Source organism: Balaenoptera physalus (genome assembly GCF_965194825.1).
Source record: "Balaenoptera physalus genome assembly, chromosome: 12".
Taxonomy (NCBI): domain Eukaryota; kingdom Metazoa; phylum Chordata; class Mammalia; order Artiodactyla; family Balaenopteridae; genus Balaenoptera; species Balaenoptera physalus.
The window spans coordinates 50,271,399-50,297,463 of NC_138897.1; the positions used below are offsets into that span (position 1 = coordinate 50,271,399).

The 26,065-nt window shown below is 36.4% G+C and overlaps 1 protein-coding gene across 13 annotated transcripts in view; it reads right to left on the reverse strand.

Moving 5' to 3' along the window:
• LOC309639137 (desmoglein-1-like) overlaps nt 1–26,065 on the reverse strand; it is an 888,370-nt gene that overhangs the window by 52,589 nt on the left and 809,716 nt on the right. For 11 of the 13 annotated variants that reach the window (XM_082415988.1, XM_082415992.1, XM_082415989.1 and 8 more), the window contains 3 exons: nt 2,376–2,411; nt 1,980–2,111; nt 620–775 (listed from right to left, as the gene is read on the reverse strand). In XM_082415988.1, coding sequence (XP_082272114.1) covers nt 620–775; nt 1,980–2,111; nt 2,376–2,411 — 324 coding nt within the window. Of the gene's footprint in view, nt 1–619; nt 776–1,979; nt 2,112–2,375; nt 2,412–11,973; nt 12,606–26,065 lie in introns of those variants that run through there. The other 2 variants (XM_082415987.1, XM_082415995.1) reach the window with 2 other exon arrangements.

Below are 26,065 nucleotides of genomic sequence, written 5' to 3' on the forward strand. Positions count from 1 at the left end.
CCGTGTTTGGATTTAATTCAGAACATTTCTGAACTGGAGGAGAGAGAATTAATTGTGGGAGTTTGTGATGAAGGGCCTCAGACTTTTTAATGAAGTTGGTCACAGGTCAGCTTCATAAAGTGGAAATGAGGTGGAGGGTTTGAAGTTTTGTCACAGTAACTGTAAAGAATAGAGTGAGATTCGTTAAGGGTGAATTAAATTATCTCCAAGGCACATTCTGAGCTCAGGTGAGCTTGAGCAATGTGATTTTATCAAAAAGTATGTTCACTCAGGAAAGGCTCCATCAGGAGCTCCAGAATCATCATTTGGCATTGGAGTTAAGAGGAATCGATAGTCTCAACTGAATTAAAGTAAAAGAAGTTAGGTGCTTGCTCTTCCAAACAAACACTTTAGCTTGACACTGGGGACTGACCAGAGGTTAGCATTTTTGCTAAGGCAGTTAAGCAAACACTCCTTTCTCTCTTAATCTTTTGTTTGTTTTGGGTCATAAGATGCTCATGAAATAAGGGACAACCAAAAATGCCTAATATTGAGACTATTGAAATCAAATCAAGTATGATCTGAGCTTAAGAGAGTTCAAAAATAATATAGGCCTGAACATACATATTCACCCACTTACAATGAAAAAAGGGGTGACCTCTCGATCAACTATGGATGTTATATTAATTTCACCAGTTTTTTGATTAATAACAAAGATTCCGTAAGGTGGTTGATCAATTCCTACTCCAGAGATGCGGTATGTAACTTGCTGGTTTGCAGCACAATCTGAGTGAATCTGCAGAAAGAGCACAGGTGAAAACATTACAGGGTGCAAATCAAGAGTGCTATGTTTGATATAAGACAGCTATCTTTCTTGAGAATTGTTGAATGTGAGTATCTGTTATCTTTTGAGAAATGCTGGAAATAGAGAATTATTTTCCTAGATAAGAGGAATAATAACAGCTCTATATTTTCAATGGTAAATGACAATGTAATAAAAGAAATTCAATTTCTGTTTCTACCAAATTAGAAAAAAGTAAAATATCACTCTAATAAATCTAAATCTATGCAGTCATCTTTCATGCATTCATTCATTCAACATTTACAATGGATCGTATTATTTTTAGTCTCTGTGCTAACGTTGGGGCTAGAGTAGAGAACTCCTTGCAGTCTTAAGGAGTTTACCAATATTATTACATAACTTTTATCTTTTGATTAAAAATTTTTTTAAATGTAAAGTTTTAGAAGAAAGTTTAAAGTAGATTTATGTAGGTGACAAGAGTTATCTGACTCTGTGTAGAAGATTTTAATTTTGAAAATGAGGAGGATGTATTAGCAGAAAAGTAAGAAGACCACCCCAAATGAAAGGTTAGAGAAACCAGGGCTCTCTTTGAAATAAAAAATTGTATGACTGTTAAGCAATCTTATGGGGAAATCTCTGTGTAAATTTGTGTATATATGTGTATATATGTTTGTATGTGTGAATCTGTGTGTGGGGATATGTTTCCGTGTGTGTGTGTGCGCACATGTGTGTGAGCCCATGTGTGCAAAAGGAAGAAAAGGGAAAATAAAAGGAAAAGAGAGTATGAAACAGGGTACATGGTGAATGTTCATAACAAAGCCAAAAGTAGGAATTCAATTCTAAGAAATTAGGAGGCAGAAGTAGCACACATTGAAATAGTTCCTGTGAATGTGCTGAGCATTAAATTCATTGTATAAACCACTATTGTTTTCATCTAGAGTTTGGGGTGACATATGATCATGTATATTAATTTCACCGGTGTGGTGAGTCAATGTTTAACTGTTTACCCAAGTGCCTAAATTTCTTAATTTATACTTTTAATGGCTTCAATTTTCATAATCTGAATGGCTATAGTTTTGTTCTGTATAATAATTTCTCAGTGAGATGTGTTCATAAAATATTTAAAAGACAGGTTCTTTTGAAAATTTAACTCTATCCATTCTGATTTTTGATTTTATGCTTTGGGGTTGATACTTACTTTGGCGATTGGGTTCCTCTTTGAGTTGTCCTCACCTTCACGGCAGGCTGCAGCGAACTTGATCCACTCACGTTTTTGCCTCCTGACGGAATGCCACTTGATGGTGCCATTTTTAGTGTTATAATCTCTGACCTTGGGTGGGCAGGATAAAGTAATAGTATCTATTAACTTTTATTCATAATTCACATTCCACTGGAGCTTTTGGAGGATGGGGTAATTATAATGTCAGAAAGAGAGGCTGTTTCATTGGGAAAATTGTTAATTTTGGTAATCTATTAATTTTAGCATAACATTAACTTTACTTATAAGGATGAATTTTCTTTGGAAAATATGTTGCTTCTCCCAAACCATTTTTCTTATTTTTAATTTGGAAAAAATTAATTTGCTATATGTTACCTGGATTTGAAATTCACTGTTAACTTCCAGCACCACCTATAAAAAATAAGATAACCATAATTAATTTTTAATTGAATGCTTTGTAATTCATGCTATCTCACTGCTTAAAAAAAAATTAAGCAATAGTCTTGTGGGTTATTAGCAGGTGAATTTGGTTTATCTCTCCAGTTCTGATGACAATGCCAAGGATTCCTTTATGTTTGGTTTTTACCTTTCAATTTTGCTCTTCTTTTCATTACTTTTATTGTTAACCTCTTTTTCATTCTTAGCCTATGCAGATACTTGTAATCATATGAGCTAGGACATTTGAAGCTAGAACCCAGGGAGAATGAGGGTTGGGAACTCAGGACCTCTTAGTAAATCTTGTGCCTGAAAAGCTGGAGATACTCAGATGCTATTTAGTGATTCAACAGCATGTTATGATACTAAAATATTTGATGATAGTTTTGGGATCTGACTAGCCACAGATGGAAACAGAAGAAAAAATTTGGAGTAAAGAAAGGATATAAAGCAGAAAATATCAGGAAAGCTTTGGAATATTTGCTTTTTCACTGTCCAATTCTAGATGGAAGATTTTCTAGTATTCTTGAAAATCTTAAGATGATAAATCTTTAATTTGCTTTGAAATATGAGAATAAAAAGTTCTAAAATAAAAACAATTTTCTTTATGTAAAAATGAGTTCATATTTGATATTTTATTGTTGGCACTAAACAAAACAGATGATATAAATGCATCCTTCCATAGCAATGAAAATAAATTACAAGACTGTAGGGAGAAATTGCTGTGTAAGCAACTTTCATTAGTCTTTTCTCCTGCATTAAACTACTTCCCTGTCAAACAAGTGAGCTAGTCAAACAGAGCTCAGCCTAGGTTCAGCTCTGGCCTTGATCTTTACATATGATTTCTAGTGAAAATCATACATATAATTTAAATTATTTTTCTCTAAAAACAAAGGCATTTCTAAAAACACACACACTTACATATTAAGTCTCATATATCAATATGCTTAAGACATTGTAAAATATCTATCTAAAAATTAGGTGTGAAAAAAAATAAAATAAAATAAAAATAAAAATTAGGTGTGGATTTGAAGGGTTTGTTTACATTTATTAAATTTTAAATTTAATTTAGAATCAATTAAAGATAGTGTAAATTCTTAGTTTTTATTTTTCCCTAAATAAGAAGTTTTGAACTTTATCTGTTTTTTTTTCAGAATTGTTAATTACAAAAACTGTTATCACAATTAGACTTTATCTGGACTGTTGATAAAAGAAAATTATAGTTTGCAGTTTAAAAAATACTAGTAAAAAAAAATTAAAAAATAAATAAAAAATAAAAAATACTAGTAATAGTAATTTCAAAATATAGTAAATTACTTTTTACAGTTAGTTTCAATTTCACCATTAAAGAAAAACAAAATTTTAGTCTCCAAGTACATATTTTTAAAAATTGCCATAATTGATAATTCAGGAAAATATGTATTTATGGTTAATATGAGTGTGTAAGGAGATAATGTTTTTATTACAGGAACTATACACTCCTGGTATCTATTTAATGTTAATCATTATCGTTAATCACCATTACAGTTCACTGAATGATAGCTAAGTACTAGGCAATGTGTTTAGAGAAATCCGTGCATTCAATCTTCATTAGTACATATGGTCAACAGTATAATTCTCTCCATTTTACACATGAAGAAATTGAGGTTTGGATATTAATTTAGGGCTAAATACAATCCAACACGATTCAGCCTAAATTTGTTCTTGAGGTGTGGGTTTTACAATAAAGTATAAGAGCCTATTCCAAGTAAATTACTAAGTAAAATATACTACAAAGAATTGACATTATTACAACTTTGAGAATGCAAAATAATTCTGATTTTAATCTAATCTCATAATATCCTTGTGAATTAGGAAGGCTTATATACAATAATAACAACAACAATAATAGTAATACTATGGGGTAGGGGAGGGGGTAGAAAAATAAATGGCCCAAATCATCCAAGTTACTTTGGACAAGTAACTGAAATGTTATTGTAGAGTCCTTCTTGGGCACAGAATTGAAATGATGTTAATGCAAATGTGTATTTCTTGTTACCTGTGAACTCATGAACACTTTTTCCTCTTGTTTGTGAGAGTGGGACTGGGGTGTGGGTGTATCTAATTTGTCCGTTTGGAAGCCATTTCTTCCTAGCTACAGAGTTGTGTATGGATCTGTTACCTGTCTTGTACTTCCCTTTCCACACTGAAGAGTCAGTGCCTGCTGTTTGTTTTGGAGAACTATGCCAGATGACTAAGAAACCTTGCAACTTTATGGAGCTGGGTCATTCTTTTTCCCATGAGTAGCAACTTAGGCAGAAGACCAAGCAGGTTTCACCACAGTGTCAGGCTCTCAACTGGATTAGTAATTAAAAAACTGCCGAGTCTGCTTTAAAATGTGTTTTGTTGACATAACCTTATTGTGATTTGTTCAGAGTCCAGAAAAAACTCTGAAACAAAGTCCCTCTTGGACTTTCAAAGGCAAAACAATGAGATAAAAGGAGGACTTGGTAGAGTCAGAAAACTCTCAGTGTACTTCCTCGGTTCTCTGAGCTTTAGTTTTCTCATTTGTGAAATGATGGGGGTAGACTAAATTTTATACAGTTACCTTTTCAGTTCTGACATCAAATCCCTGTGTGCAGTAGGAAAATATGGAAGTTTTTTGATCACGGTAAAGGCATGATAAAATTGTGGGTTTAAAAGATTACTCTGCCAACAATTGGTGGGAGTGGTGGGAAGAGTCAGTGATTACAGGCCACCAGCAGCTGAGTGTTTTGCATGAAATCAGGCCAGAGGTGAGGATCTGAACAGGAGCAGTGGCCATGGGAACAGAAGGGGACAAGATCAAGGGAGAGATACTGCATGGTTGAAATTGACAGGCCTTGAGAACCAATGGGATGTGGGAGTCAAGAGAGGGAAGAATCTCAGGTGGCAGCAGTTTTAAACGGGCAGATCAGGAGCAAGGCCATAGCAGAATTTAGCTGGTTAGAACACATCAAGTTTGAGATGCTAGAAAAAGGCCTGAGCAAAGATGCTTAGCAGTTTGAAACATGACTTAGCACCGTGAACAGTGGTGGTCCAAGACTGATATATGGAGGAATATCTTTGCAGGTAGGTTAGTTGAAATCATGGGAGAATTTGAAATCCCTCAAGAATACAGCAAAGAAACAGCCTGTGGGTTAGAATGAAACTAGGGGAATCCCTACATTTGTATAACTGGGAACAATGACAAGAAACGAGAAACAAAAAGAGAAAAAAGAAGAAGTGGCTGAAAAAAATAGGAAGAAAATGTCATTGGATGTCAAGGATGTCAAAGGAAGGGAAAAGTGAAAGACAGATGGGTGTGAACTGTATCAGATATGAAATAGTTGAGCAGAGTGAATCCTGAGGAAATCTGAGATTTTCTGTGACCTTGAACAGGATGCTTTCAGTTGGATGGAACAGGCCCTTTCTGACTGAAAGAAACTGGGGAATAAGATGGAGGGGAAAAGGACATAAACCATTTTATTTTCTTTTGCCCGTGCTGCGAGGCGTGTGGGATCTTAGTTCCCTGACTAGGGATCGAACCCGTGCCCCCTGCAGTGGAAGCATGGAGTCCTAACCACGGGACAGTCAGGGAATTCCCAAGAGGGCATAAAGATAGTCACTTTTCTAAGAAGTTTGGTGATTAAAAAAAAAATAAAAAACAGAAATATGTGATGGTAGAATTAGACGTAGTGTCCAAGGAAATATTTTGGGAGAGGGAGACGGGTTTTTAAAGGAGGAGAAAGAGGAGAGTAAGAAATTTTGATTTGAAAGTAGAGAGGTTCAGAATGAAAGTCCTTGATGGAGATGTTGTGATGGGGAGAGTGGGAGGGAATAGGCAGAAAGAAAAGACTTTGAAGACAGAGAGTAGGGAAGAGAGGATGGAGATGAAAATCACTTGATTGGAGAGGGAAGTTGAAGGACACTATCCTTCTAGACAAGATCTAGACCTTGTCCCTAGAATAAAGATAAGGTTATTTGGGGGCAATTAGGGGACTAGTTTGGATTCTGAAATGAGTTGGGAATATGGTCTGTGGAGATTGTGACAGAGAATCACTTAGAGATGAAGACAGTGTTGTCAAGCTGAGTACATCTCAACTCTCTTGACCTCTGCCTATGGGTGTTGCGGTGAGTCACTTAGCCATTCTGTGCCTCAGTTTCCTCATCTGTATATGAGACTAAAGCCCTTTCCAATTAAGACATTCTAAGAAAGCAGTGCATAATTCACTTAAAGCGCATCCTCAATGGGTCTTCCCTGAATCATTATTTTAGGAGCCAATCCACATATTTTTTTAAAAAGCCACAAGACACAAAATTGCATGCTAATTTCAATGTCTCTCTAATTATACTCATTTTTAGTTATTTCTTTTGATTTTGAGGTTTACATTTCTTTGCATGTAATAAAACTGGTCTTGAACGTAGTACGTGATTTTTATAAGGAAAACCTCTCGCATTTAATAATTGTAAGGTAGTCTTCCACAGTCTCTTGACAGTTTTTTAAGCATCAAATTCTACTGTGTTTAGCTGTTGTATACATCACAAGGATGAACCTGAGATAAAGCTAAAATATAATAATTTGCTTCTTTTAAAAAACCTCCTGTTTTGTCTTTCCTTTGTATTACTTGGACAATAGCTATCAGTCTGGAGTTGACAACACCTTGATAGCTCATTCCTCATATTTGTTCATTGGTTTATTTATTTATTTGACAAATACATATCAAATGTATATCCATACTTGGGTGTGGACCCAAGGCTGGATTAAGACTTTCAAAGGGGGCTTCCCTGGTGGCGCAGTGGTTGAGAATCTGCCTGCCAATGCAGGGGACACGGGTTCTGGCCCTGGTCTGGGAAGATCCCACATGCCGCGGAGCAACTGGGCCCGTGAGCCACAACTACTGAGCCTGCGCGTCTGGAGCCTGTGCTCTGCAACAAGAGAGGCCGCGATAGTGAGAGGCTCGCGCACCGCGATGAAGAGTGGCCCCCGCTCGCCACAACTAGAGAAAGCCCTCGCACAGAAACGAAGACCCAACACAGCCAAAATAAATAAATAAATAAATAAAAAATAAAAAATAAAAAAAGGCTTTCAAAGGGCTTAAGCCCTAAAACTATTACGGTAAGCCTTAGATTAAATGTAAATGTAATAGTGCATCATAAAAATACATGTTAGGGAAATTCAGTGTGATTATTTTCATGTTTAATACCCTGATGATTTTTTTGGCGTGTGTAGGGGGAGAAAAAGACAAACTATCCGGGCTTCCCGGGTGGCTCAGTGGTTGAGAATCCGCCTGCCAATGCAGCGGACAAGGGTTCGATCCCTGGTCCGGGAAGATCCCACATGCCACGGAGCAACTAAGCCCGTGTGCCACGACTACTGAGCCCACGTGCTGTAACTACTGAAGCCCACGTGCCTAGAGCCCGTGCTCCACAACGAGAGAAGCCACTGCAATGAGAAGCCCGCGCAAACGAGAGTAGCCCCTGCAAAAAAAAAAGAGTAGCCCCTGCTCGCCGCAACTAGAGAAAGCCCACGCACAGCAACGAAGACCCAACACAGCCAAAAATAAATAAATAAATAAAAATAATAAATAAATTTATTTAAAAAAAAAAAGACAAACTATCCAAAAATTCCCTTTTGATGCCTCTGCTTTGTGAATTAGACATCTACGGAGCAACCTTGCACTGGTGCAAGGCACTGTGAAGGATACAAATGTGAATCAGAAGAGAACTTGCCCTCCAATAACTTACAGTCAAGTCGTTTTATGAGCAGCAGGCAGCCATTAATTTCTGAAGATGTGGTTTTTCCTTAGACAAGGTTGTGCCCTGTGCTCATGGACCAACTGAGAGTATGGATCAGCAACCAATGGCATTTAAACCACTTTGACTTGCCTAAGTCCATTAAAGGACCTTGCATGCCAAGCATAGCCAGCAAGGGTGACATGACCCAGTGTTCTGTAAGGATGTTCCCTCACTGAGGGAAGCATAGTGAGTTTAACTGCATTACTGAGCATGCATCCTGCTTCTGTGTTAGGCCATGCCTGTTAGGACACGGGGAACCTCAGCAACAGTGTCCTTGAAGAATGTGTAGTGGAGAAAAGAGTTATCAGAAATTAAGTGCTCTGGCTATAGACAGAGTGTTATTTTTCTAGATTCATGCGCCTTGTTAAGTAGGTAAATCTTGTCCTTTAGGGGCCATGCCTTCAGATTTATCCAGTTAGCATTTCCTAGTTCTTTAGGTTTTTCTATTACCTAAATCAGACACAGCAAAATGTTTTACTCTGTGGCAACTCAAACCAATTAAATGATGACAAATTTGTACTCTCTATTTTCATAAAAGTGAAAGAACATGCTGATCTTAAATCTGCTGAGAAATTCCAAAGCTTTTAAGAGCATCATCATTTTGCTTAAATACAATTTATAAACTTAACAGGCGAACTGAAATGCTGCTTCCATTTTCTATAAAATATGTTACTGAAGTTCTAATGTCTATAATATGTTTCACTGTAATCTGTGCACAAGAAAGCATAAAGAATCCTCTCTTTTGCTTCTCTTCTGTTTGGTCTGTACTAGTTTGTTAGTCCTTCTCTTGCTTTAGGCATCAGTGAACACAATTATGGAAATTTAAGATGACTGGTTCACGTTAAGTTGATGAACTATGTAATAAAGTATATATTACATTCTGTGTACTTTAGCACTGGTCCTGAGAAATACTCTAAAAACACCTGCTTTATCCTTAATAATTTCAGCTAAGTCCAAATTGTGGAGTTAGTTTATCAAGTGGTCAGAAGGGTTTTTTTTAAAAGGAAGTATTAACCATGGAAAGAAGAGAAGCTAGGCTGGTATGATGAACTGAAAAACCAATCAATCCTGGTAATAGATAAAGATAGGTTTATTTGTTCTTTGAGTGTAAGCTGCAGAAGTTGGCTTTTATAGAAAAAGACATCTTGAGATTTGTATTGATTTGAGGTGACTGATTGGACCTGGTAAAGTCGCAAGTAAGTTTTAGAAATCAATAGAACTATAAAAATTCTACTGGTTCTACTTTGCTTTCCCACAGTCACCATGCCATACCTCATACCACGGTTACAACCCTTCACAGAGATTTCTTATATTTGATGCAAAGGTAACATTGTTTTCTGGTCTAGAATTCATTCTAACCACCACTCAGCCCCCTGTCAGCCACACACACTAATCTCATGGAAACAAAAAAGAAAGAAAAATAAATGTAGCATCAATAACATTTATTTGGCTTGCAGTGTTATAACAGCTGCAAACTATCGTCTGTCCAGCCAACTTGTCTAAATAATGGAATAGTTGTGTGACAGTCTTGGTCTCTGTAAGAGCAGGTTCTTCAGCTTTATTTTCCCTGATCTAACCCATTAATTTGAACAAGGTCTAACACTTAAAGGTACATTGAGCAGACTACACAACATACTTGTAAATACGTTTGCCCAGCTCTCAGTGGGTTTGCATTAAAGATACTACCAGCTTAAATGTCTTAAAGGTCTTCAAAATTGTCCAAATATGCTCCCTAATTTAGATTTTCACTTACCAACTTTGAGCAGAGAAGAATATAAAGACTTTACATAGATTTCTTTCTTTTTTTTTTTTAATTGGTAAAAGCAAACATTCAGAATAAGGCTAGCAGAAAAGTAAGAAGAAGAGTTTGCTGTAGTGATGGTTAATTTTCAGAAAAAAAGTATTTTAAAGCAAAAATAGATTGGATAACTCCAAAGGACATTTATCCAAATCATCTGGTAAAATCAGTAGTAAAAATAAGTTGTGATTTTCTAAACCTCAGAAAGTGAAATGTTTTACAAAAAATGTTACGATAACATGAAATGAAACATCTCAAGTCTTTATAAAATAAGTTCTTTGAGAAATAATTTTCATAAGGTGTATGAGAAACTTATGATTGATTCCAAAGCAAAATATGGCAACAAACAATCTACATATAAACAAACAAAAACTATCCAGACTCAGAAAATAAAGTACAAGTGCCCAGAAATCTCTCTACAAAGAAAGTTCAACGAGGATACATGATTTTGATAAAATGATATGTTGTACTGAAGACCGACTAGTTACAATTGGCTGTTTAAAGGAATTTCATAGGATGTAATCAGTTAGAAATAATCATAAAAATAGTAAAAGAAGGCATCGTATAGATTCAATGAAAGTACATAAGCATCTGAATAAACTTTAATCAACTGACACTATAATAGGACTTAATTGGATCAAATCTATATGAAATTAAAAATAAAAGTATTTTATTATTGCATAATTAACAAGCTCGCCTATGTTCAAATGACGTACTCTGTGGTGCTCATTAATCCCTGCTGTGTCCCAAATTATGATATCGTCTGATCCTCAGGATCACGTCCATGGAATAAGGCTAATGTTTGAAGGGCAGTTTGGAACTACAGCTACAGCTTACTGATGCTCATTTATAACTAAATTCACTGGTTATGGCCTCTCAATTAAAAGTGAATTCAAGCTAACCAGCATATGTTGAATCAAAGATCTACCTTGTTATAGAAACACAACAATCCAGTTCAAAAATTAAGCAAGTAGAGACACATATGCACCACAGCACTACATCTTGCCAGACTGGAGGACAATTTACCTGACACTCGCCTCTTTGGATTATATTAACCTTATTGTGAGAGAGACTACGATTTTCAATTTTTCAACATAAGTGAAATTGAGGCAACACACTGGTGTTGCCCTTAGAATTATCTCTAAAGAGAAGACGAGTAACATGTAGGGGGGCAATGATAAAGCATTCTGTTACATTTCTCTGATCATCAAATGTACAACTTTTATGTCACAGTCATTACTGACTTTCCAGTAGTAAGAACCAGTATCATAATAATTATACTTACTCCTTAATTATAGCCATTCCTTCACCTACTATGTCATTTATAAATCTCCTGTACTGCCATTCTTTTTGAAATTAAAAAATGTTGTTTTAAATGAAGGTACAGTTTAGCAGTGTGGGGCTTCTGATATTAGTGATATGGACCCCCAACCACATATGGAACTGCTGAGATTGTTTGGATGGTGAAGCCAGGCACAAACAGCTATGATTTTAATTTGTATGGATCCTAATTTTATGTTTTAAAAATTAGAGTGAATCTACTAGCAAAGATATAAAAAGTATGGGAAAATGTCTAGGTTAAAAATCAAGATACACCTGTGAGATTAGTTTTCAAAGCCCACCTGCAAAAGAGAATTTGAACAACAAAAGCTATTAAGTAGTGATATGACTTTCCCAAATTCAGGGTTTTCCTGGCATGACTTAGCAATGACTTCGATGTCAGAGATGTGATATGATGAGTTAATGTGATGCATTAATATGATCTTGAGTCTTCAATTAAGGAGAGAAACACTATTTAAAAATCTAGTTTATAAAATCACCTTATCATTAACATAAACCTTTAACGGGTTTAGGTTGGAAGTAACATAAAAAAACATTGTCTTAAAAGTCCTCACTTGTTTACAATGAAATGATGGTGGAAAGTTTTTAACAGGATCCACTTACCAGGAAAATGAACAGCACTGCAGCTGTTCTGAAGAAGGGCCAGTTCATTGCTGCTGGGTTCTCTTACAACCAAGACCAAGGGAGTTTTGTTTGTTCTTCTCTGTTCTTTTTCCTCCCCCCACTCAGCTGGTGTCTGCTTAAAATAATTTCTCAGTAGATGTTCTGATGTGCAGGCTTTGAGGTGTTTCTTTCTTCTCTGGGAGCAGGTCTGAAGGTGCGGATAACCTGTCTAGATCCCCACCCTAAAAACTTGGGCTGGTCTCATTGCAGTGCTTAACAAGATCATCATTGCTCGCAGGTAAAAGCTTGGTGACACACCCTCTTCTAGCCGAAAGGCAGCTCTTTGTGAGGCATGGAAGATTCATTCCTTTATTGAAGGTTTCCAGTGGCAGGCATTTAAAATGATCAGAAGTGTGGAGAGTCGTACAACTGATAGGGACTTTTCACCCTATGCTTTATTTACAGGTTGTTTAGCTTCTTCCAATGTTAAAAAGGCAAGTGGAGTCTGGAAGTTTATATTATTCAGAGAGGATTATCTGGCCCATGCTCCTTGCCAGATCTTCAGGTCACAGTAGAAAATTATAAACTTTCCATTTCAGTGGTCGTTAGGAAACAGTCAGTCATTTTCTAAGCTATTTTTTAAGAGACAGAAAATTTGCTAATGTAAAAGTGAGGATTTTTTTTTAAAGCATTAGTTCATACAAGCAAAACTGTGATACTTATAATGTTCCTTGCATAAATCACAATTCCTTTTAAGTGACCAGCCTAAGTCTATGGAAGTCTCTGTTTTCTCTCTAAATGAATATCTTCTTTCCCCAATTATTTTTCTCTCTTTAAGTTTCTGTCCTCTTCAAATGCAGTAAAACAAAATTTAAAATATCACTAAGCCAGCTTAAAAGTAAACAATCAAAACCACCAATTAAAGTCCTGTTGACAGGCTTCCCTGGTGGCGCAGTGGTTGAGAATCTGCCTGCTAATGCAGGGGACACGGGTTCGAGCCCTGGTCTGGGAAGATTCCACATGCCGTGGAGCAACTAGGCCCGTGAGCCACAACTACTGAGCCTGCGCGTCTGGAGCCTGTGCTCCGCAACAAGAGAGGCCGCGATAGTGAGAGGCCCGCGCACCGCGATGAAGAGTGAACCCCGCTGGCCGCAACTAGAGAAAGCCCTCGCACAGAAACGAAGACCCAACATAGCCAAAAATAAATAAATAAATTAATTAATTAAAAAAAATAAAAAGTCCCGTTGATAATTTTAAAAATGAGGATCAGAGCCTGAAATACTAATGGAAACACAGAAATCTGTTCTTCAGGTGAAGTGGGTTAAAAGTCAATGAGGATTCCCGAGCCCAGAGCCAAGAATCTATATAGTGAGCCAATTAGAGCACAGGGAATACACTGGAGAAAAGGTTGCCCACACATGCAAACGGGAAACTGAATGCAGCCCTGAAGTCTGTGAAAATAAATAATGACTCTCACAGGGAAGCCTTTGGAAGTGTTCTGGGGTAACCTCCTCTTCACCTGGCAATGTCTCGTATAAATATTGTGAGTGGCAGGAAGTCTATGGAGATCGAAATGGCAGTCTGGAAAAAGAGATCTGTCTGATAAGATGTTAATTATGGTCAAAAGGTATTAAAAATTGTCCCAGAAAGGAAGGATATCTCTGAGGGTCAGAGGTTCTCTAGAATGCTGTCATTTCACTGCAGGTATGTGGCAAAGAAGGTTACTCCACACTGACTTGAAATTTCATGGTATTCATCATGGAGTTTAGAGGGAAGGAGATAGGCTCCCTGTATTTACTTGCTGTGCATAAGAATGCTTATGATAGGAATTGGTTGATGTGAATAAATAAAATAAAAGGAGATGATCAGGCCAAATTTCTTATTCATCAAGTAAGATAGAACGTAAGTATCGACCTATGACTTAGTCTGAGCAATGTATTAGTAGTAGGCCTGTCTGACCATGAATGACTAAAGACTCACTGGGCGCTGGAGGTGAGAGGACTTGCTCCTGCAAGCTTTCCAGGGGCCAGTGAATGTTTTATCCACCCTGAATTCTGGGCATGTTGCTAAGATGTACACAGGCCCTCTTCATGCATGGAATGACTCTTCCCCACACCCAGTTCTGACTCCACCCTTAACTCAAGGCCTTGTTCCACAGTACCAACCGACTAGAGCATCCTAAGGCAGCAAAGTCTACAGCAGCTTTCTGGGGAGGAGGTGTGGCAGACCTCCGATGCTGCAGAACAGTGGCTATGTTAGTTGTCACGTGAGAACTAGTGACATTAAGCAAGAAGTGGGGGAGGGAGTTTATGAATCACCATCCCTCCTCGTTCATCTCTTTCTCTGCGTTTTTCGTTCCTACTCATCTTAATGTCCTTAGAACAGTATCGTCCAATAGACAACTTCCTGAAATGCGGAAATGTTCTCTATCTGTGCATCCAGTGTGGTAGCCACTAACCATATGTGGCTATTGAGCATTTGAAATGTAACTAATAGGACTAAGGAACTGAATTTTTAACTCTAAGTTAAATTTAAATAGCCACATGTGGCCAGTGCTTACCATATTGCCCAGTGCAGAGAGGTTAGAGCAACATTGCTTTTATTATCTTCTATCTTATTCTAAACCTTAATTCCTGTTCTTTATAAATTCAGCTCCTTCTAATTAAATCTACCCTATTCTTTTTCTCAGTTGAGGGAACTCTAGCTTTCTGCTTTTCCAGTCAGCACATTTGATTCCTTTTCCTTTATGCATTTCTATCGTCTCAGTTGCCAAGTCCCTTATTTTTGACTACTTGCTGATCTTATTTCTTAATGCCAATGAATTGAGAAACTTTAAAACATAGGTAGGCAACAGCACACACCTCTCTCATTTCTATGGTCATGTTTTCTCAGGTATTTCTTCCAGGCCCTTTATCTGTAACCTCACACCCCACTGTGGCATAAGTGCTGTATAAGGTTGCTCCTTCTCTCTGGTCTCACTGTACCCTATTTCTACTATGAACAATGTTCATTATGTGCACCTCCACTTACATACCAACAGTTCTCACTTCATGGGAATTTTATGAAATTTGGGGTGATTTTTCTGTTGTTGTTGTTTTTTTTTTTTCTGGTGTTTTCTGGTAAGCTGACAGATTTTCTCACAAGGATCAAAATTCTCCTGGGAAATAATTTTGCTCTCTCATAAGGCACTGCACACCCTAGAATGTCATCCCAAGTGTCTATATTTCTATATTTTTTCACAGCTTGGGATACTGTAATACCCTCTTGAAAGACAAAATAATCAACATCTTTCACAAGAGATGATGGATTCTACTGATCTAGAATTTCTTAAGCCTTATTAAAGTGACTATTCTATCTCCCTTCATTTACACAGCACCCATAGCATGGACTCATATATTCCAGAGAAAAACTTTGGAATATGTTTTTATGTTATATGTGAGCCTCTGGTGTCGTATATGTATCTAAACTACCTTAATCAGCTCTAGAAATTGTTTAAAAAATAGGTGAAAGATTTTTAAAAAATCTTAAAAGTGGAGAATTGAGATAAATGTTAAGGATAATAGGAACAGAAACTTTTGTATTTCCCTCTATATTAATGTTCCTATGAGATGTATTGATTCCAGGTCTTTTTTTTTTATAAATTTATTTATTTTGTTTATTTTTATTTTTGGCTGTGTTGGGTCTTCGTTACTGCACGCGGGCTTTCTCTAGTTGCGGCGAGCAGGGGCTACTCTTCATTGTGGTGGCTTCTCTTCTTGCTGAGCGTGGGCTGTAGGCGTGCGGGCTTCAGTAGTTGTGGCATGTGGGCTCAGTAGTTGTGGCTCGCAGGCTCTAGAGCACAGGCTCAGTAGTTGTGATGCACGGGCTTAGTTGCTCCACAGCATGTGGGATCTTCCTGGACCAGGGCTCGAACCCGTGTTCCCTGCATTGTCAGGTGGATTCTTAACCACTGTGCCACCAGGGAAGTCCCTTGATTCTAGGTCTTGCTCACATTGTTTAAAGTCAGACTATTCCTCAATGAGTCACATAAAAAAAGTCTGGGGGATGGAGGCTGCTTTAGATTAAATGAGACTTCGTGTATAACAATCAAATGCAATGTCTGATACTTAATGGGATTCCTGATTTGAACAAAACCGCTACAGAAATAACTTTGGGAACTAAAAATAGAGCTACCATATGACCCAGCAATCCCACTACTGGGCATATACCCTGAGAAAACCATAACTCAAAAAGAGACATGTACCACAATGTTCATTGCAGCACTATTTACAATCGCCAGGACAGGGAAGCAACCTAAGTGTCCACTGACAGATGAATGGATAAAGAAGATGTGGCACATATATACAATGGAGTATTACTCAGCCATAAAAAGAAACAAAATTGAATTATTTGTAGCGAGGTGGATGGACCTAGAGTCTGTCACACAGAGTGAAGTAAGTCAGAAAGAGAAAAACAAATACTGTATGCTAACACACATATATAGAATCTAAAAAAAAAAAAAGGTTCTGAAGAACCGAGGGGCAGGATAGGAATAAAGACGCAAATGTAGAGAATGGACTTGAGGACATGGAGAGGGGCAAGGGTAAGCTGGAGTGAAGTGAGAGAGTGGCATGTACATATATACACTACCAAATGTAAGATAGATAGCTAGTGGGAAGCAGCCGCATAGCACAGGGAGATCAGCTCAGTGCTTTGTGACCACCTAGAGGGGTGGGATAGGGAGGGTGGGAAGGAGGGAGACACAAGAGGGAAGAGATATGGGGATATATGTATATGTATAGCTGATTCACTTTGTTATAAAGCAGAAACTAACACACCATTGTAAAGCAATTATACTCCAATAAAGATGTTAAAAAAAAGAGAAAGAAATAACTTTGGGGATATTTGGGAAAATTTAAATATAGACTGTTGGGGAATTATTATAACTTTTATTAGTACTAACCTGACTTGAACAAAACACCTATAGAAATAACTTTGGGGGTATTTGGGAACATTTAAATATAGACTGTTGGGGAATTATTATAAATTTTATTAGTACTATGTCCTATTTATTTATTAATAATTTATTAATATCATTTATTGTATCAATTAATTTATATTTATGATGATATTTATTTATTATAATTATATAAAATTATACAATTGATTATGATTGGCTAATTATAATTCTATTTATTAATATATTTATTGATATGTCTTTATTTTTAAAGATACATGCTAAATTATGTAGGAACAAAATCTCATGATGACAGAAATTTTTGTAATGGTAATTCAGCAATAAAATAGCTGAAGTAAATATGGCAAAACGTTAACTGTTAAAGCTAAATGAGAGCATATGGTTTTCTCTTTGTTTTCTGTATATTTGAGAATTTTCATAATAAAATTAAAAATAGTGGACTAAAGTAGGTGTTGGCAAATTATAGCCATGGGCCAAATCTGGCTCACTGCCTTCTTTGTTATTTTATTGGAACACAACCATACTCATTGGCTTATGTATTGTCTATGGCTACTTTCCCTTTACAACAGCAGAGCTGAGTAGTTATGACAGAGACCAAGTAGCCTGCCAAGCCTAAAATAATTACTTATCTTGCCCTTCACAGAAAAAGTTTGCTAACTTTTGCATCAGATGAATAGTTTGTAATACAAAATATGATTCATTAGTACATTAGTTGATTTTAGGAGAATTCAGAAGATTGATCTAGAGAGTGTGCACAGAAATCAGGAAGCAGTTAATTATTGAAGAAAAGATACATCTTGATAATCAAATTATATTTTTAGTTTTATATTTTCAGAACGACTTTATTTAATTGACTAGAATAATCTATAGTCTAACTCTTCTTCCTTTTCTTTAAATCGGATATAAGGAAAACTTTTTCATTTTTCTCTAGTCAGCTCTAGAATGAGAGTCCAACATCATCACATCTTTATGTGTTTTTCTCTATATAGAAAGAATATTCATTAGCAGGGGAAAAGCTCATGTGATTTTGAGAACACTGGACTTTACTTAAATATTTTATGATAAAATGAAGATGGTGAAAGAGATTTGTTTTTATTGTCAGTTTTTAAAACAATATTTAAAAATATTTCTAATTGAACATCCACTGCATGCTCAGTACTATGCTTGGTGCTATGTAATGTTCAAAATAATTTTGAACCCTATTCTTAAAAAGGTTACACCATAGTTGCAAACATCCTGAAACAAAAGTATTACTACTCCTTTCTGGAAGACTGTCCGACTCACACACATATGTGTATCAGCTACCACCCCAGGGTACTCTTTGAATTTCACGTGCAAGTTCAGTCCTCCCTTTTACCTATAATAAATTGTCATCAATTCAGTTCTACAATATTTTTTTCAGTGGCCTTCTCTGTGCCTAGACTAGGCACGGGAGTTACAAAGATGGACGCAACATGGTCCTTGCCCTTAAGTGGCTCCAAGCTAGCTGGGATGAGAAAGAAAACACACTTTTCCCCAACTTGCTAAATAGAAACATGCACAAGGTGCTTTGGGAATCCTACACATTTATGATACAATAGAATTAATCCCTAAAATGCTTGATTTCTTCTTTTCTTTGTAGCTTACCTAAATCAACTCTTGATATACTTTAAATTTGTATCTGTGCCTTTCTGTCTTCATTTTTGCTGTCATAGATCCCCTCCTGGCTCTCTTCACCTGACATTGCCAGGCCACACCTCTAACTGCGCCGCTGCGTTCTTCCCTTTAGTTTTGTATTCCTCTTCCAGAATATTATTTCTGAAACATTGCTTTCCTTACGTCATGCCTCTTCTTGGGTAACTACAGTAATCATATTTCCTCCCAAATCAAAACATCTTAATATTGCAACCTCTCAGAGGCAAATTTATGTCTCCAACTTATTTACTGTATCTGGTGCAAACAAAATGCAATCACCCTCTATCGTTTCAAGATTTTCCACCATTGCCTTTCATTTTTGAAGACTCTGCTTTTGATGATGATGATGATGATGATACTGATATGTTTCAGGGTAATAAATTCATTGATGGCTGTCTAGAATATTTGCCATTTAGGGGTGACCATATAGTCTATGAGATGGTAAAAAGTTTACTTCATCATTTTCGGAAACTGTTATTTGACTGCAGTTTAAAAAATTCAGTTTCACCAACATTCTTGAGCCCTACTAGGGACTGTACTAGTTTTTAGGAGAGGTAAAAATGGGTAATAGAAGTTTCTGTCCTGATGAACTGGTTTGCAAGGCAGAAATAGAGACACAGACATAGAGACACAGACATAGAGAACAAACGTATGGACACCAAGCAGGGGAAGGGGAGTGGGATACATTGGGAGATTGGGATTGACATATATACACTAATATGTATAAAATAGATAACTAATGAGAACCTGCTATATAGCACAGGAAACTCCACTTCGCTATACAGTAGAAACTAACACAACATTGTAAAACAACTATACCCCAATTTAAAAAAATAAATAAAGCAAAGCTGAAATACTGAAAAAGAAAAAAAAGAGGTTCCTGTCTTTAAGAAGGCTATAATCTTGACTGGCTCTCAAAGGGGTGATGAGTTTTGTCTCTATTACAAGGCACATTGATGTATGTGCGATAGGAAATGCATATAGTGAGTGTTCTGAGTCCTGCAAAAGGGAAATAATTTCCGCATTAAGGGAATTGGAAAACACTTCATGGAAGAGGTAGATTTTGAAATTTTTAGGATGACTACATTCTCAACAAATGGACATGTAGATGGGAAAGAAGGCAGAAAGGGATATGTATTTTTCAGGCCAAAAAGGAGTCAGTTGGACCTAAGTATATTATTTATGTTGTTGAAGGTAGCAGGGCTGATGAGTTGACAGAATGTGGAGGACTTTGAATGCCCTGCTGAGGAATCTGCATGGCATTATATGGCAGACAAAGAACCACTGTGGGCTTTTGAACAGGTATTTACCTAGTCAAAGCTGTGCTTAAAGAATTTGTCTTGGAAACTTTGTGGTTAATGGATAGAGAAGAGACACTAGAGACAGAACGATAAACTTGGAGGCCACCATAATGGTTTAGGTAATGAACCTGAAATAGTGTGGTTTCAGTGGGAAGGGAAAAAGAGATAGATGTATGATGGAGGTAAAATGGACAGTACCGAATGATAGACTTAATGGAGGTGGACGAATAAGGTATTGGGCACTGGAGGGGAACACTTCCTTCCTTTTGAAGTTGGGTGCAATGGAAGAAAAAGGAATCTACCTGAGGTTTAGTGCAAGAACTGATCAGTTTTTAACATTTTGTGTTCTGTGTTTTTTCCTTTTCTGCTTAAAAAGATTCAAACCTTTATCCAGACTTAAAATTTGTTAGTATTTTGCCACATTAACTCTCTCTTTATGTACAAATACACTTTTTTGGTATATTTTGTATAATTTGTGTATTTGAATATTTTCAATATTTTTAAAGTTGCATATATCATGACACTTCATTTCTACCGTATATAACTCCTAATAACAAAGACTTCTGCTGTATAATCAGTTTCAGTGTCCTTGATGCAAAAAGTATCAAAAAGAATAATGATGCAAAAAGCATCAAAAAGAATAATGATGTTAATGAGCTATGACACATTGAATAAAAAAGAATACGTGAGTTCACAGTGTTCCTCAGAAGGAATGGTGGTGATGAAAGGTAAGCTCTTCTTTAGAGAAGGCTGTCAGCTAATAAATATAGAAAAAATCGTAGATTAGAAAATTTTAATGTTGCACCCAGCAATGTAATAAGTGATTCAGGTAAAGATCATCAATGGGTGTTAATATTATTGAGTGAAGCTTTGTTGGGAAACCAGGTATTTACATGGTCTCCATATATCACATCATCTCACCAATGGGTAAAACTAAGCATTGCCCAAAATGGGACAAGCTGAAAACATGCACCTCCTTGCATGATGCAATCAAAATTATATAATGTCACCCATGTAATATTCTTGCCCAAAGTGTTTAACCTGAATCTTCAAATGAGAAAACAATCAGAAAAAAATCTCAATTTTGGAATGTTCTACAATAAAATGACCTGAATTTTTCAAAAATGTCAATGTTATGATATACAAAATATAGTGGGGGATTGTGCTAGATTAAAGGAGACTAAAGGGACATCAAAACTCCACACAGGGGCTTCCCTGGTGGCGCAGTGGTTGAGAGTCTGCCTGCCAATGCAGGGGACACGGGTTCGAGCCCTGGACTGGGAGGATCCCACATGCCGCGGAGCAGCTGAGCCCGTGAGCCACACCTGCTGAACCTGTGCGTCTGGAGCCTGTGCTCCGCAACGGGAGAGGCCGCGACGGTGAGAGGCCTGCGCACCGCGATGAAGAGCGGCCCCTGCTTGCCGCAACTGGAGAAAGCCCTCGCACAGAAACGAAAAAACCCAACACAGCCAAAAATAAATAAATAAAATTTTAAAAAAAATACTTAAAAAAAAAAAAAAAACTCCACACAGTATTCGATTCTTAATTGGATCATAGAACATCCGATGACAATGAAGAATAGCAATAAAGGGCATTTATGAGACCAATGAAAAAAATTTGAGTTGTGACATTTTAAACTCTAGAAAATATCATGTTTTTACTGTCCAGTTTTCTAAATATTTTTAGCACCAATATACACAAGGCAGAAAGCAGGAGTAGCATCATATATTTTTGATAAAATTTAAATAAAGACATTTTTAAAGGAGACAATAATTAAGTATGGTGAAGATGTCATTATCATGAATATTTTTGCATCAAGTAAAATAGCATAGCATGCTCAAAGGAAAAAATGCAAAGGAAAGAGATAGAACTAAGAGATTTTAATTTATATCTTTAGTCATTGACAGATTATAAAAATATGATTCTGAAACTAAGTTAGACAAAGACAGCAAAAACAAAAAGCAACCCAACAACAAAACCAAATGGAACAATATTATTCACTGATAAAGTTGCTGAAGTTTGAAATAATATATTGACATATGAATTTGGGGAGCACATTAAAAGAATAAGTCACAACCAATTGAAATTCTACCTAGTACAGTAAGGTGGTTCAAAGTTAGAAGCATCTATTACAATATTTAACCATCGTAACAACTCAAAAAAATAACTTCCATAGGTGCTTAAAAAAGCTTGATGTAATTCATCAGCTGTTTTAAAATGAAAGAATGAAATATAAAGAAATGGAATGATCTTTAACTTTATAAAAATGATGTATCATACAAAAATCTGCCATTATGCTTAATGTTAAATGGTAAACACATATTTTTAAATCAGGAAAATGATCCCACTATTATATAATATTTTCTGGAAGTAATAGCCAAATACAAATATTGAAAGGGCGTTAAAATTATGATTATTCATAAAACATTCATTTTTCTACATGGGAATTCCAAGAGAATCAATTAAAAATTAATGCAAACAATATGAAAATTTATTAAGGTGGCTGAGTCCCTAATTAATAACAAAATTCAATAATCTAGACAATTATTTAGAAATATACTAGTTTATAGTAGCAACTATAAATGCACTACCTCATAATGAAGCAGAGAAGAAATGTGTATAATCTGCATGATGAAAACGTTAAAGTTTTCCTGAGGGACATAGAGAAGACATGAACCAATAGAAAGACGTACTTGTTTCTGTGCAGAAAAGCAATATGACAAAAAGACCCCCCAAAATTCTTTTTTGTGGAATTTGACAAAATGATTTCATATTCATATCAAGTAACAAATAATTAAGAATAGAAATTTAAATTCTAGTATATGAAAAGTATAGTAATGAGAGAAGTCAAGCCTTACAAGATATTAAATATGACACTACAGTAATTAACACATTTTGGAACTGGAAAATGAAGAAAAAGATCAATGAAATAGATTAAGAATTTCAGGTATAGATTTAATGTATAATTAAAGAAAGATCTCTGGTCTGAAATACAGATGGCGTCTCAGACCACTAAGAAAATGTACATAATTCAAAAGATGGTATTGAGGCAGGTGGCCAGCCACTTAGAACAAAATTAACCTACTCCTTATATCAGAAAAAATTCCAGGTGGAGAAAAGATTTAAATGTAAAGGAAGCCAGTCATAGAAGAAAAGAACTGAGTAAAAATTTAAATACCTTGAAGTAGGGGATATTGATCTAAATCCCATAGAGTTAAGGATTGATGAATTTTAGCAACATAAAAATTAAAACATGAATATAGCAAATAAGCATAAGCAAAGAAAAAAGACAGATAAGCTAGAAAAAATTTGTTTACATGTGTAACAAAGTTCAGTTCCCATAATAAGTAGTGAGCTCTTGCAAATCTGTAAGAAAAAGTTGACAACCCAAAAGAAAAACCAGCAAAGGACATAAGTAGATCTTTCACTTAAAAGGACATAAAATGATTCATAGGCAGAAGTTGCTCAATCTTAGTCATTATTAGATATATAAATAATAGCAACAACAGCAACAACAAAAAAAAAAACAAGTAAAAATATGTCACCAATCAGATTAAACATTTGATAACAAAAACATTAGATAATACCCATTGCTGGGGAGGAAGTAGGAAAATGGGAAATCATCTCCTTGACTGAAAGTGGAAGTTCCAGTTGGTAAAACGTTTTGGGAAGGTGATTTGACCATAGCTAACAAAAATTTAAATATACATGCACTTTGATGCAACAATTTCTATTCTCTGAATTCAGCCCATTCGATGCATTATTTTGTGAGGCTTGGTCCTACGTTCCTTTTCCCTATCTGGAGTCTCTAGATTGGTCTCATGCAATAAAAACCTACAGATAGATCTACAGAGTCCAGGCCTGTTTTACTCTGAACTCCAGACCTATACACCCAAAAGCCTACTTGACGTCTCCTCTTGGAAATTTCAAATGCAGCTCAAGCTCATTGTATTGAAAACTCATGTTCTCTTTCTCACATTGACCAGTGTCCACTTCCCTGGCAATAAGACCACCATCTATCTCTATCTAGTTGTTCAAGACTGAAGCCCAAGAGATGTTATTGATACCTTTTTCTTTTTAACCTTCCATTTCCAGTCTGTCACCAAATTCTTTTGATTTTACATCTAAAGCATCTCTCAAATTCATTCCCTTCTCTCCATCTTGACCATCACTGTCTTTCTCAGGCAAGTTATTATGGTCCCTCACCTGGATTATCATTGTTGTTACTTCCTAACAGATCTGCATCCATTCTGGCCAGCCTCCAATCTGTTTACTACTGATACATGAGTGCTGGAAAAGGCATTTTCAAGAGCAAAAACCCAAGCCTATAAATATGTTTTGAAACCATTCAATGGCTTTTAGCATAAAAGGGAACACAAATTTTTAGTTTAGGCTAGAAGGTCCTGGATTATCTGACACTTGTCCACTTTTCAGTTTCACGTTTTACCACATTCCATCCGTAAGGAGTTTGCAGGGCTCTTATACATCTTCTCCCTTACAGGTCTCATAGGTGCAAGTTTACATGTATTTGTGTGATTGTTACTCTCTGTGCTCACCACTAGACTGTTATATCCATGAGAATAGGAACCTTTTTTTTTTTTTTTTGGTCAAAATTGTATTCCTGGAACCTAGCACATAAAAGTACTCAATAAATATTTTTGAATTAATAAATACATGAATGAAAGCAAAAGGTACTTTCAAGAAGAAAGAATGTGTGTTTCACACTTTGTTGAAAGATCTACGAGGATAATGGTAAATTCTAAGAAGCAGCCAGCAAATTTGAAAATAGATGATTATTGGTGAATTGCAGAGGTGAAGGTAGGTATTGACAAGAGAATCCAAAAAGACTATGGAGTATGTTCTGGAAAGGGAAGAAGGGAATGAGGAACAGATCACATGAGTGATTAATTTTGGAGAAATGCAGGGTATAAGTGTATGCAGGTCTCATGAGATCAAAGACATATGTATTGGGAGCAAATGAATGAGATTTATGAAAGAAGAATAAGTTGTGGTCTTAAACTTTCCTAGAATTTAAATGATGTTAGAAGTGGAACAATTTCACAAGGCTTAGGGTGTGGCATGCATAAGAACTGGTGTTTATGATGATATGAATTGTACTCTAGATACTATGTACATGCTTCTTAAGAAATTAAAATCTCCTTCAAGTTGGGGAGCATATCTTCTTCCCTCTGCTTCCCTAGTGTTGCCTGGGGTCTCATAAATACCCAATAAACATTTTAAGTTAAATTGAATTAAAGCCCTATTTTAAAGCAATTCTGCCACCCTAGTTCTTACAGCATTTTTCTAAACTCATCCCATAGTTACTTCCATCACAACATCTTGAAAAGAAATTAGTATCTGTTGTATCCATTTTCTCATCACTTGATCTCAAGCAGTGATTTTTTTTTTTTTCATTTTCATGCCATCGGGGAGTTCCAGAATAAATTTGCTGTTGCCAGTCAGTGAGCAGTGCATATTTTTTGGCAATTATGACAAAATTAACAACAAGAAACCTGGGAACAGGTTTTTAAAACATGTGTCTGGTTCTTGGGAGGGTTTTTCAACTCAAGCAACTGCAAACATCATCAAAATTCCATGATATAATCAACTAGTCACTATGAAATGCTGATGACTAACGCCTGGAACTGCACATCCAAGCAGCCAAACTAGTATGAGTCACAGAACTGTGGACTTAGAGTCCGTGAGAAGAACACCCAGGAAAATCTGCATTGATTGTGAGCTAAGAATAAGAGAAATGCCCAGTTCTATCAGAAATCATGTGTCAATATTATATCACCAACTTTTATCTTGGACTAATCACATCAAGGAGTAACTACAAGATCTTATGAAACTTTTTACCATCAAACATATTTACTTCCATTCAGAGGTGTTAAGTTTGATTCGTTGAAAATTAAATAAAGAGTATATAGAAAACTGTGTCTTGGGGGCTTCCCTGGTGGCGCAGTGGTTGAGAATCTGCCTGCCAATGCAGGGGATGCGAGTTCGAGCCCTGGTCTGGGAAGATCCCACATGCCACAGAGCAACTAGGCCCGTGAGCCACAACTACTGAGCCTGCGCGTCTGGAGCCTGTGCTCCGCAACAAGAGAGGCCGCGATAGTGAGAGGCCCGCGCACCACGATGAAGAGTGGCCCCCGCTTGC